Source organism: Amblyomma americanum, chromosome 2 (assembly GCF_052857255.1).
Source record: "Amblyomma americanum isolate KBUSLIRL-KWMA chromosome 2, ASM5285725v1, whole genome shotgun sequence".
Lineage (NCBI taxonomy): Eukaryota > Metazoa > Arthropoda > Arachnida > Ixodida > Ixodidae > Amblyomma > Amblyomma americanum.
Window position 1 is genome coordinate 113,258,968 of NC_135498.1, and position 12,852 is coordinate 113,271,819.

General features: G+C 44.0%; 1 protein-coding gene across 1 annotated transcript; it reads left to right on the top strand.

Moving 5' to 3' along the window:
* Positions 1 to 3,362: 3,362 nt before the first annotated feature.
* On the top strand, positions 3,363 to 7,613 carry LOC144119999 (uncharacterized). The gene is made up of 3 exons (XM_077652487.1): positions 3,363 to 3,518; positions 6,440 to 6,599; positions 7,477 to 7,613. The coding sequence occupies exons 1-3, from the start codon at positions 3,420 to 3,422 to the stop codon at positions 7,611 to 7,613; spliced, it is 396 nt and encodes a 131-aa protein (XP_077508613.1). The 5' UTR covers positions 3,363 to 3,419.
* Positions 7,614 to 12,852: the final 5,239 nt, after the last annotated feature.

Below are 12,852 nucleotides of genomic sequence, written 5' to 3' on the forward strand. Positions count from 1 at the left end.
CTCATCAGTGTACTCATCGCCAGCAACTAGCAAACAGTGCTTTGACTGCATCACAGCTGTGTTACTGACTAAACCCGCAGCACCAAAAGGGTTGACAATTGCATATGCTGCCATAATGTCCCATTTGTAGGCCAGGATGGACACTACATTGAGGAATGACCCTTCATAAGTTCTGCCATATTCATTGCACTAGCATATTTTCCATGATTTGCTTTTTATGCTTTATCTTGTTTAATGTTAGTGCAGTTTAAGGACAGCGCAGTGAGCTATGGAAAGAAAAATGATAGGTGTAACGTTAAGAGACTGGAAGCGGGAAGAGTGGGTGAGGGAACAAACATAGATTAGTGACATCCTATACTCCGTTTCATACATCAGGTGCAACGCTGTGAAAGGTACGGAAGTAGTCCGCATAGGAAAATAAAGGGAGACGTGTTACTCCACACTTCTGTGGCCGAGTGGTCTGAGTCAGGAGAAAGTGACAGCGCGTCGTCAGCAATAAGAGGGCATTTAAGCTCATGACAAATGTGTAATGTAGTAAGCCTGCAGGCAAAGCATTCACTATATATGTTTCGCTCACAACAAGGAACGCACTACTTTTTAGTTGCGGCTGCAGGCAGTGCTAAGAAGAACGCTAGCTTTGACAGCATTGCACCTGATTTATGAAACTGCCTATAGTCAAAATCAAGGGGAAGAAACGGGCTTGGGCAGGGCACACAATATGAAGGAAAGCTAACGGCTGGTCTTTAAGGGTAACCGAGTAGATTCCTATGGAAGACAAACATAGCAGGGGGCGGCAGAAAGTGTGGTGGCCAGATGAGATTAGGAAGTTTGCGGGATACGTTGGGCACAGCTGGCAAAGGACAGGGTCGATTGGAGAGACATGGGCAGGCCTTTTCCGTGCTGAGGTTGCAGTCATATTGATGATGACGATACTGATGCAGAATTGCACACACAGGGAACCATGCATGATAAACGTGTGAACCCGCTTGCGTCGGCACCCTAACAGCATGATGCCATCGCAGTATTTGTTATGATGCTGAGACATCCTGTCATACTGTCAACCAAGTGTCAAATTCTGGTGTTTCAGCTGTGTTGAACTTAGTTTTATTACTATTTTTGTACACTTACCCAGGGTACCTTCTGTGCAGTAACTGATGTGAGAGTTTTATTTCTGCTTTTTGTTTATTTAGAGATTTTGATTCGCTGCCCGGTGGCTCAGTGGTTATGGTGCTCTGCTGCTGACCCGAAAAACACGGGTTTGATCCCGGGCGCGGGAGTAGAACTTTGATGTAGGTGAAATGCTAGAGGTCCGTGTACTGTGCAATGTCAGTGCACACTAAATAACCCCATGCAGTCGAATTATCCAGAGCCCTCCTCTACAGCGTCCCTCATGGCCTGAGTCGCTTTCCGACATCAAACCCCACAAACTAACAAACCAACCAGAAATATTGAGCTGCTGGCAAAATGCGAGGCAAGGTGATTTCCCTGCTGTGACTGAACAGTGGTTTTTGAGGAATTAACATCCCAAAGCAACTCAGGCCATGAGGGACGCCGTAGTGAAGGGCTCAGGAGATTTCGGCTACCTGGGGTTAAAATGCACTGAGTCACGGACATCACACAGTATACAGGCCTCTAGAATATCGCCTCCATCGAAATTCTACTGCTGCGGCCGGGATCGAACCCGTGTTTTTCGGGTCAACAGCAGAGTGTCGTAACCACTGAGCCACCGCTGTCGTCCTTGTGAGTAAACTGAAGGGTTCAATAATTGTCAACATTTCAGGTGCAGGCCAGGAAGGCATTTCACCTGAGCAGCAACGTGAGTAGACCAATTTGTACTTTAATAAATTTTACATGTAAAATGAGAGTAAGAAGAGCTCACTGAAAGCATTTGTTATTTGCTCTGCATTCGGTGTCTCAGCGGTGGTGGCCATCAGGTGTAGTCTTCAGAGAGTCCCTTATTAATTATATATTTTGATAGAAACTCATCTCTGGCATTATTGAGCACATTTGACATCCCACATTTGTCAGAAGCACAACTGATGGACTCCTTGAGGATGCTGACTCAAGTGTCTCCTGTTCAGTGACAGCAACTATACAGGCTTTCCCTACCACAGTCCATGTAGCAGCGCTTCATGCGGCACCTATACTTTCAGCAGCTAAAATTTCTCTCCATTTAAAAGGAGCCTAGTACTGTGCGAGATACGGTAGTTTATTTTGATAGCATGGGCATCGCGAGGTCAGCTAGATGAAATGGAATCTATCTCATTCATACCATGTAGTAGTGCATAACGGGTTACCTTTGCTTGCGCCAGCTGAAATTTTTTTCTTTTAAAAGCAGTCATGTACTGCTTTCGTAATCCAGACATCATGAGAGATGCGATCGTGTTGCTTGCGATAACGTGATTAAAAGTCATTAAAATCAAAGCGTCTAAATTGGTAGAAACTAGGTACCGAAAATACTACTAGATAAGGGCTCCTTTCATTGGAAGCCTTATGATGTTAGCACTGAATATTATGAAAGTGGATCTACAAACTTGAACTGAAAATTGCTTGGATCTGCATTGGATGTGAGCTGCAAGTTTGACATGGTACATTCTGGAAAGAAGGCTCGTGTTGTATGCGGGTGTTTACTGTAGTAGTCGGCCTCACTTGGCCAATGTGCTTGATTCCGGTAACTTTACTAATAATTATTTAAATGCAACTTCATAATCTTTTGCAGGCTTGTCGTCTAAGCAGACATTTGTATGCCAAGAAAGCCTGCAAGGCATGTGTCTAGCTATTTGGTCATACAGAATGCTTCACATGTGGGAGCTAAGTAAATAGCTGTTCAAGAGAAAACAACGGGATTTTATTGACAGTTTAGTAATGACAATGATGGCGCCAAAAAGAATGAGGCAAGCGGTAGTGGTCACCACCTGAAAAATATTCTGTGCCAATAGCCAAGCGCTTAGTTCAGACCCTGCTGAGCAGGATGTTTCATGACAGTGCAGCCCGTGTTGCACACCTTCAGTAGGGGCCCTCTGCAGTTTATTATATTTCATTTCCACCATAATCTCATGACATATTTTGGTCCATTGTTGGTCCCTTTAATAATTTGAACTTGAAGGCAACCGAACCCTTGCTTTAAATTTTGTTTTAATAAGACCATTGCACTTGTCGATGGGAACAAAGGTTCTACTTGAGTAAACCAGAAGTTTGTACCAAGAAAGGTTCAATAAGATCAGTTAAAATTAATGAGTCATCTGTATGTACACTATTGATGTATTTGCTTAGTCCAGCTATTCTTTCAGTTGAATTCATGCTCTCTTATTTAGGCAAGTGTTTTTTTTCTAGGCTTTAATCATCACATCGTGAAGCTGCTGCTGGAGATTCGTAGCGATATCAAGGAGTTAAAGGAAAACTATTCTGCCACTCTAGACATGGAAACCGGACGCGATACAGTGATGGTAGCGACGTCACTGGAAAAACTGGCAGACATTGAAGAGGTTTTGGCAGATAAAGACCAGAGGGCTCTTCTGGTAAGAAAACGTTTGCTGTCCTTTGTCTTCTCAAGTGATGTTAGAAATATAGGGGGCAAGTCTTGAAGTAGTTCCAGTAAAAGCTCGTTAGTTCATAGGTCATTAAAACAGATTTTTAAATAATTTGAACTGTACTACTTGGTGCAGCTAAGCTCCGTAGCAGCATATATGTAATAATAAAGCCTCTTAATTCGAACGCGATAAATTCTGCCATGGTTAGTTCTAACTCTTCCGTGCCACACCCTGAATAGCCTGGCGCCTGGCACAGGGCTGGAGAAGTGTCCCCGTGATATAGCGGCCTAGTCAGTCATATCACAAGGGTACATTTCCTCTAAAATGCAAAGAGAAGGTAGAACCATAAAACTGTTTGACAAAAACGAGTGCCATGACCGGCACGGCAGCCATAAGTGCCAGAGGGCAGGGACAGAGGGGGCAGCGACCGTGGCAGCAGCTGCCTGCTTCCGTGTAACATCTGAGACTTTCAACTTTTACTGGTTAATTCGACTCCCATTAATTCATAAACCCGAAAAATTTGAACTGCCAGCATGGTCCTGGCTAACGGCCATATCTTTGAAAGCCTGCCTATTTGGACGCTATGGGTTTCGCAACGGTTAATTTGAACGAGCTCTTAAGGTTAGCTCCATCCAGGTATGATCGGCACGGTAAGCAATCATCAAGGTGGCCCTCCCTAAACCTGAAATGCATGCTGCAGAGTTCAGTACGCATCTGTGACATGCACACAACTGCACGCATGATGAAAAATGAATGGCCTCATCTCCGAGAATAGGGTGACCTCATAGTTACGGTTTTGCATTTATGAGCTTCATGCTAGCCCGTGGCAACAGAAGCTATCAGACGTCCATCAGTGAGCTATCCAGGCTCAGCTGAATGCTGTTTCAAACGCTGATTGCCGGCACTGCGCATTTTCCTCGCTTCCATCTGTGTGGTTCTTTCATCATTCCAAACTGTGCACTCGTCAAGTGTCATTTTGTGCGTTGTGTGGTGAAGCCTGTTCGCACGAGACGCAGCCGTGACGCCACGCCACTACAGCATTGCACCCTGAAAGATTCTGGGGAGGTCGTTACAAGTTAGACGTTCGGCTTTTACTCGTAACAGTGCGCACAAAATATTGATGGAAATGCGAAAAATAGCCATTTTTATGTTGTTCTCATCCCAAACGAGGGCAACCATTGCTCAGTCTTCCAATGTATAAATTTACTCTGGTGCAAGTAGTTCTTGTCAGTTTTGTTGGGGGTCATATGACAATTTGAGTTTTTTTTTACAGTCCCCTTACAGTCCCCTCATGTAAAGCCCTCACCCAAAGGCCCTTGAGGTATCTATAATAAAATAAAAAAATAAAAAGATTTAATGAGCTTTTGCAGTGTTGTTCTGCAGATTTGTTCTGCAGATCATATCTTTGTAGCATAAGCCGAAATGCGGTGTAGGAGAAACTTGGTGCTGTGCAAAAAAATATGCAGTGAAAGCTCATTATTTCGGTGTGCAAAACACCAGAAAGAAAAGAGAAAACCTAAGAAAACAATTTGTAAAGTTGTTCTGCAAGGAGCTGAAACATTGTTGCCTGGTTTTGACATGAAAAGTGCACGGCAATGATTTTCCAGAGCTCTGTGAAGTGCTTCATTATGTGCAAAAATTTGAAAGCTTCAAAAGAGAATTTTTCCAGAATAGGAAGGGCCTCTATGGTCTTTTTCTCAGTGTGGCACGATACTGGTGGCAGCTTTGCATGAGAGGAGAGTGCATTGCACAAGCTATGAAGAGTAGCATGTGGTGCATGCACAGATATGGAACAGTAGGAGAACGACTGAACCATGCATGTGGAAGCAAGATTAACCTGCAGGTGCGGATAGTTAAGTGCCTTAAAAAAAGTAAACGAGTGACTTGCCATTGAGTGTTGAAAAAATGTGCAGCACAGCAGTGTGCAGCTGCGCTTTGCTGATTTACTAACGTGTGGATCACTGCTGTTGTTGCAGCAGGTTAGCGTGAATTACAGGCATAGCAGCGGACAAAAGACGGCAGAGTAGACAGACAAGGACGAGCTTTGAACTTCTAACAATTCTTTATTGCGAACGCTTTAAACTTATATGCATGCCAATCGAGCCGTGGTCGTCGAATAGAAGTGCACAAATATGCGAGTTCTTTTTCGGAGAGGGCAATACTATTCAGTTATTTGCATCGTGAGCATAGAAAAGTAGTCTGAATTAATATTTGCCTTAGTATTGCATTTCTTTCAATTGTGCCTATGAACTACTGGCAACATATTGATTCCTTTTAATATTATTTTGATGCATAGTGTTTTGTTCAGGTGTAGTTTAATTTGAGCCTTCTACATATGGTGAGCCCACTTCAGATTAAGTTGGGACTTCGAAATAAATTTCCTCATGTTGCATTTGGATTTGTAGACCTGAAAGCTTCATTTTGTACAAATGTAGTTGAATGAGGATTTGCTGTAGATAATACCTAGCCTACTACAAGAAATTAGCACAAGTGTTAGCCTTGCTGTGCATAGTTGCAGCTGACTGTTATGTGCTTACATCACTCATGTAGCTCCACGCTACAATCTTGTCGTGGTTCAAGGTGGCCTTAAAGTAATGGCTTCACTTTTTCCCCCTTATCTTATTGTTTGGCAAGCATATGCCATTGAGTCATGCATAAAAGGAAGTTCATATGATGATGCAAAGACGGGCGTATAGAAGACAACAGAAAATTCTGTTATCATTAGGCTGAGAGATCACACCCCTGTGATCATAAGTCTGTTTGAGTCCTCTGTATGACCCTGTTCTACATGATTCTGATTTTTTGTTGACTTCCACATGGTTACTCTAAGACGGAGCTTTATTAAAGATTCATTGTAGGGTTTTAATGGCATATAGTTTGCTTTGTATAATGTGTATAATCTATTTCAGGTCAGAAAGCTGGCACTTATCGGGGGCGAGACGACTGATGAGACAACAAGACTTATCATGAAGACTGTAGTAAAAACTCCTGTGGCCCTCAGGTACACATTGGAGGGGCGGGGTGAAAAACAAAGTTTTAAGAATCTTCGGCTGTACAGTGCAATTGTTGGTGAGTACATGGGAATCTTCTGAAGATTATAGACATTTTGTGAGCACACCATCTAATTGCAGGAAAAAGCTACATTCAATCCACCTGGTGTGGTTTTCAGCACTTCCGTTTTCGATTACTGAGTAGGCATCCATATATAAAGAACTATAGGTACTGAATTTTTGCTTGTGTGTTTTCTTCTTTCAAATGACGGATTAGGCATTCGTATACATGTACGACCACTAAATAATTCATAATTGAATTTCTTCTTGACGTTGTTTTCGTTTCATCAGTCGAACGATGACTGCGACGTGTAGTTGGTGTTTAATTCACATGAGGCATAAAAAATTGGTTATATTATTGCTGACAGATAATTTTTGTCCTTCCAGGTCTTGGAAGAGGCTGGATTAAATGTTGTAGGGAATAAAAACTACATATCAGCGATTGTATTAGTTTTTTTAGTTGCATCATGTGACCAAAACATCAACTTGACGACAGTCGTCATTCGGTCGATGAAGCCAAAACAACATAAGAGAAGAAATTCAATTATAAATTATTTAGCGGGGCTGTAGGCAAATACTACCCGGTAATATATGTATTTTTTTTATCTAACGCATCGTTTGACAGAAGAAAACACGCAATAAATTTAGGTGTCTATTGTCGTTTAATGACTCATGCACCTTTTGGTAATTCTTATTATGGAAATTTATGCTTATTATGGTTACAGATATTAATAGCAAAAAAAATTTGCTGATATTTCAAGCATTGCACATTGTAGCATTGCATACGGTTATGAAGCATTTCCTGGAAGATGTGACTGTAATACTGTGCAAAGTGATTTTTATCCACCATACCGGATATCAGTTTGATATGTGTGTTTATTTGTTCACTTTTACAGCTGCTGTGCAGCGCAGAATACCTACAGCCACCATTGAAGGCATCAATAACAGAGTGGCAGCATTTCTGCGTGGGGCGAGAGACCGGGATGGCGGTCGGAGGGCTCGGATGACGGGGGTGGACCCTTCACCCCAGTAATTGAGGCATTTTTTTAATGCCCAACGTATGCATTGCAAAAACAAATAAATAAGAATTCTTACTTGCATTGTATTGTCAGATATCTGGAATGTAATTTCAGTAGTAATATGTACACAAAAAATACTGAAGTGAAGAAATCCTCTCTTGGTTGGCAGGTGGGCCTTAAGTCTAATTGGGTCGGTGGGCCCAAAGGCTATGGGTTCTATATGGGTTACCTTTGTTGACTTCCCGCAAGTGTCTCCTAAGAAGGCTACTGTGACCAGAACAGACTAGCTCAAGGGAAATTGGGACGGGCTAGCCCACGTGGGCCCGGGACGGGCTAGCCCACGTGGGCCCGTAATGGGCTAGCCCGCGTGGGCCCGGAACGGGCTAGCCCGCGTGGGCCCGGAACGGGCTAGCCCAAGGGGATCCAGCGCGGAGCTGCGTGGGGCTATGCAGTAAGCCCACTGGGCTGCCCTTGTGGGTCCCCCCCCCCCCCCCCCGATGCCGAGTTGCAAATCCCGCACATATCCCACGTCGGGCCCCTGTGGGCAGCCCGTGCAGGGCCCCCAAGGGCCCGCAATTCAGAGCTCCGTTTGTGCTACTGGGGGCCTTGCAGGAACTTCCCCTAGCTGGTTCCCCTACCTGGATGCATGTGTGTCCCTCCCAAACATTTAATATTTTGGAAGGAGGGGTCATGCAGGGGTAAAGTGGCCTGCTGTTTTGCGGCGTAAGCGTGCTTAGAATTTTCTTTGCGGCACTATTTCCATTCACTAAAAACAGAGCCTTCGTGGAGGAGTGGTACCGTCTCCGCCTCTAACGCCAAAGGTCCTGGTTCGATTCCCATCTTCGACACAGTTTTTTTTTTAGTGAGTGTGCGGGGGTTGCAGTGGCTCCCATATATGCCGCCACCGAAAACGTTTGTTTGTGGTTAAGGGCGGGTAAGGGTAAAGGCGGTTCCGCGCCGTGGCGCGTGGTTTGACGTCTTGCCAGAAGAGCGGCGTCCGCCCAGCTGCGGCGGCTGCTAGGAAACGGCTCAAAGTCTGTCTCTGTGCCTCCAAAGAATACCGCCAAAGAGAAATCGCAAGTTCGTGGCCAGTGTAGCTTTCGCTACGATAGCCCGAACGTAGAGAAAAAAGACCAAATGTTGGTAAATTTTGAACAAGACTTAGGTTGTTGGACTTGTGTGTAACATTGAAAGAATGTCACATGAGTGCAACATTTTCTAGCAAAAACACCAAGACAAATTACGCTCTATGGGCGATGAATAGCTTTTAAATTTTATTGAAGAATTCAGGACGAGAAGAACGCAATGCATGATACGTTTGGCGTGGAATGATCCAGTTCTAGATTGCGTTTAGGCTGCACTGAAACAAACCTCGCTTTCAAATCGTGCGTGGATGGTCTCTAACGGATTCTTTCAAAGGCTAACCCACACTGCCATGCAAGTAAAATGCTGTAGGTGTAATGCAATAGCAAATATGAAATAATTGGTGTTTCTACTATATATCACAACTACATAACTACAGGAATATAGTGGTGTTCAGTTGCATTGTTATAACATCGCATTGTTCTAACATTCTTGACATTTTCGCGTTGTTGTTACGAGCTTCCAGTGATTAAAATTAGTGGCCATTTGCGCGACTTAAATGCATGCACGTCTAGCCTCTAGTATATGGTCAACAAGCCTTCTGCAGTGCTATTCTTATTGAAACGTCTCTGTGGTTTCTGACAGAAGCCTCTCTGTAAACACAAATTTTCTTTCTGGTCCCTTCCACAACCACACCTATAACTTATGGCAGCGCTTTTGCGTTCGCACGCACGTCTTGGCAGCAGAGGAAGTAATTCTCCCCTATAAAAGATGATATCAGTGTGATTTTGACCATGCAAGATGGAAATAAAATGCTTTGTCTATGCTGATAAGCTTCAACTTGATTCTAGACCGTGTGAAGAAAGTTTAGTTCCACTGGGGATAAAACATAGGGCAATCAGTTGCCAAAGCTGGTGGCCACGCGCAGAAAGTTCAATTCCATCGCTTACAGAACATAGGACTCCTAGTTTGAGCAAATTCTTGCTGGTTATGAATTTGAAGAGTAGCTGGTTACACTTAGGCTTGTTACGCTTAACAAAGAGTAGCTTTATTTAGTCGTGCATGACAGAAGAATTCGCGCCTTTGCGACCAAAGTTCACTCATCTGAAAGTCATTCACATAACAGTTGGAATTCATTCCGGGGCTTTGTCCGAAGCCTAATGGTGGTGAATAACAAAGTAGTATTGTCAGGATCTTCTTACCTCATTCGGTAAACTTAATGTTAGGCATCTGTAACCAATTAATGTTGGAGAGCAATCGTATGCCGGAGCCGGGACGAAGCTGACTTTCTCCCCCAAAATACTGAAGCTGCGTCTCTGAATTTTTGCTGTTATTAACTGGTTGTGCTGCAGAATTTTGCCTTTTTTTAGTATTCCTGTTTACTCTTTGTCAGCGGACCGGACTTGGTACCTTTACAGGAGCTTTGAGTGCTACCTGTAGTCTTTGACCACGTAAGTTACGGCATTAAAGATTTGACTCCAAGCATCGCGTAATAAAATACTGCGCTTTAGGGGACCATGCACAATCGCAGGCCTGCAAATAGAGCATATGGAGGGTGCTATAAAATTCAGTTTAAACAAATGGGAGTCAGAGTGAGGCGCTGCCGATAGACGCCAGTGCAGACAGTGCATTGAGAATAATTTTTAATGCCGTTGTCCTTTGTATGCAGCATTTAGCGCTGTCTAGATCAAATGCGCCATCTTAAAAGTGGCACGCGCGGGCAATGATTTGCTACAGGGCATCATTTGTACACAGCGAAGCGACGGTTGCCAATCAACAGGAGAGGCACCATATTAACGCCATAGCGTTAAGAAGCTCGTGTTGCAGAAATTACGGCGTCGTCTCCGGCATTGTTGACCAAGAGTGAAAAATACTAAAAAACTTCCGGAGAAGCAACCCAAAGGGCATGTGGGCCACCCAGATCGCTAACTCTGTGGCGTCATCACAACTATACTCATCGGATTGTGAGCAACTGCAGATCATGGCAGATGGCAGTTAAAGACTGGTTTCTAGAGGTTGCTTGGGAAGGACAACCTGGATAGCACAAGTTTCCCCATTTGGCAGAAACTGCCAGCGCAGGGTAGTGGCGCATCGCTTAACCGCTGCACCACTGCTCCAGGAGTGGTATAAGAACTCCCAGTGGTCTATGAATGTTAAGTAGATAATTACTGATTCCGCATATATGGGCAAAACCAACTAGCTGTCGCGTCCTACCCTTAATGCGAAGCTTAAATGTCCCCTGGAATTTTTCATTGCAGGGATGAACGCTATCCTGATGAAACTCGTCACGAAAACGCTGAAGAGCTCTGAAACTCTCCAAAAAGAGCAATCAGCTCTGATTCCGGCGTAGGCCCGTCAGGGCGATTGCTTACCTACGCATTTAGAAGGCATGATAAATATATGCGGGGGACATTCATACGTAATCTCGATGCCTACCCAAAGTCTCAGTAATTAAATAGCATGTGTTGATGATGATGATGGATTTTTATGGCGCAAGGGCATCTATGGCCAAAGAGCGCCATGGCACAAGGTGTTTTTCAAATTCTCAAGGTGGGGTCGAAGACCCATTTCCCAAGCATTTCACCCTAAATAAGCCTAGCACCAGGCCAGGGGAAAGCTTGTACCCATTGTATCACCGGTGGGTACCCGGCGGCACTGGGGATCGAACCCCGCACCTCCCGCATGCGAGGCGGATGCTCAACCACTTGGCCACCGCTGCGGTAAAATAGCATGTGTACGTTTTACTCAAATTGGTATATGTGCTCTATGGCTTGAGTGCAACGCGAAAAATGTTGCTGCGTTTTCCTTTTCCTGTATTGCTTTCCACCCAAGAGGTGCCGTGTTGACACATTCTGATTTAACCATCGTACCCACAATTCGCAGAACGTGGAAAACGGCAGTAGCGATATTCAAGCGCATGAGAAAGTCTTAAAGCATCTAAACAGAAATGCGTCCGGAAATACTTACAGAACATCTAAGCCGATTGCTGAAACCCTTTAAAAGGGTATCGCAGACATGGCACTCTGGACGAGAAAAACAAACAAAATAGGGAAGTACACCCGCGCATTCCGGCGATCGCAGTTTCGCTTGTAAAGAGCGGCGGTCTCTTTAAAGGTCATGATGAAAGCAACTTGAACTCGTAGAAATGTATCTTCATAGACGTCGTCGCTCTTCTCATGAAGTGCGATCGTAAGTTGGCAAATCACTTCAATTCTGGGCTAAAAATGCTACATACCTTAAGAACCGAGTACATAACGACATTATAGCATATCTACGCTCCGATGATATCTTCACTTGTGGGATGCCTGCAAGGGAAGAAAACGTCCTTTATATGCGATGAAAGGAGTACTGCGGAGCACACTAGCAGACGTCTCCTGCACTTCGATACTGTTGCGAAGTGAAGAACAGCCCCGAGTTAGTTCTCGGTGCCCTTGAAAGACCCATCACTGTTGAGAGCTGCTGAATATTTTACGCATTTAGCATGTCCTTAGTAGTCGTGAAGTTTCGCAGGTGTAACTAAGTTCTGTTTGCTTTGATGGTGCAGCCACTATGTCTGGTTATGTTTGAAGAGTCCAGGATAAATGAAATGAGCGTAACAGCTACATGCTCTGCTGGCACTGCTTTGTGAACTACTCAACCATTTTTTCTTGCCTCGCGCACCTTGTGTCAGTGTTTTGATTTTTGATTCATGAGAAAGGGTCACGTTTAAAACCAATAAATGTTATTTTAAGAAAGCGGAAACATGGCACTGCCAGGTTTCATGTTCAGTCATTATCGCTCTGAATTGGATAATCGCTATGCGAATCTTAGCGGGGAGAATGCTTCGAACTGAAGGCGTTTTTTTACCGCTTTATAGACATTGAACAGGTTGAGTTCCAAGAGCTCAACCTGCTAAAAGTCAGAAAGCGGACATCCAATTTCGACTGATAGTGTCTGAACATGAAGCCTGGCAGTACGTTAATTCCAGTTCCCAAAAAAGCATTCATCGTCTTTGAAAGGAAGTTACCTTTCCAACTTGAAAATTCAGGACAAGGTGATTGAATTCCGGCATGGTGTTGCATGCATTTTCAAGATTGTCACCCTCATCCTTTACTTAATAGATACCTCAAAGAATACTAGCTTAAAATAATGAATAGAGTTAGTGGTTTTGGTTGAACTTTTTCGGTTGCT

Excerpts from the sequence above, each read along its gene's own strand:
- LOC144119999 (XM_077652487.1), top strand. The coding sequence starts at position 3,420 with ATGGAAACCGGACGCGATACAGTGATGGTAGCGACGTCACTGGAAAAA. Across the intron at positions 3,519-6,439 it reads AAGACCAGAGGGCTCTTCTG|GTCAGAAAGCTGGCACTTAT; the intron begins GTAAGAAAACGT and ends AATCTATTTCAG. Across the intron at positions 6,600-7,476 it reads GCTGTACAGTGCAATTGTTG|CTGCTGTGCAGCGCAGAATA; the intron begins GTGAGTACATGG and ends TCACTTTTACAG.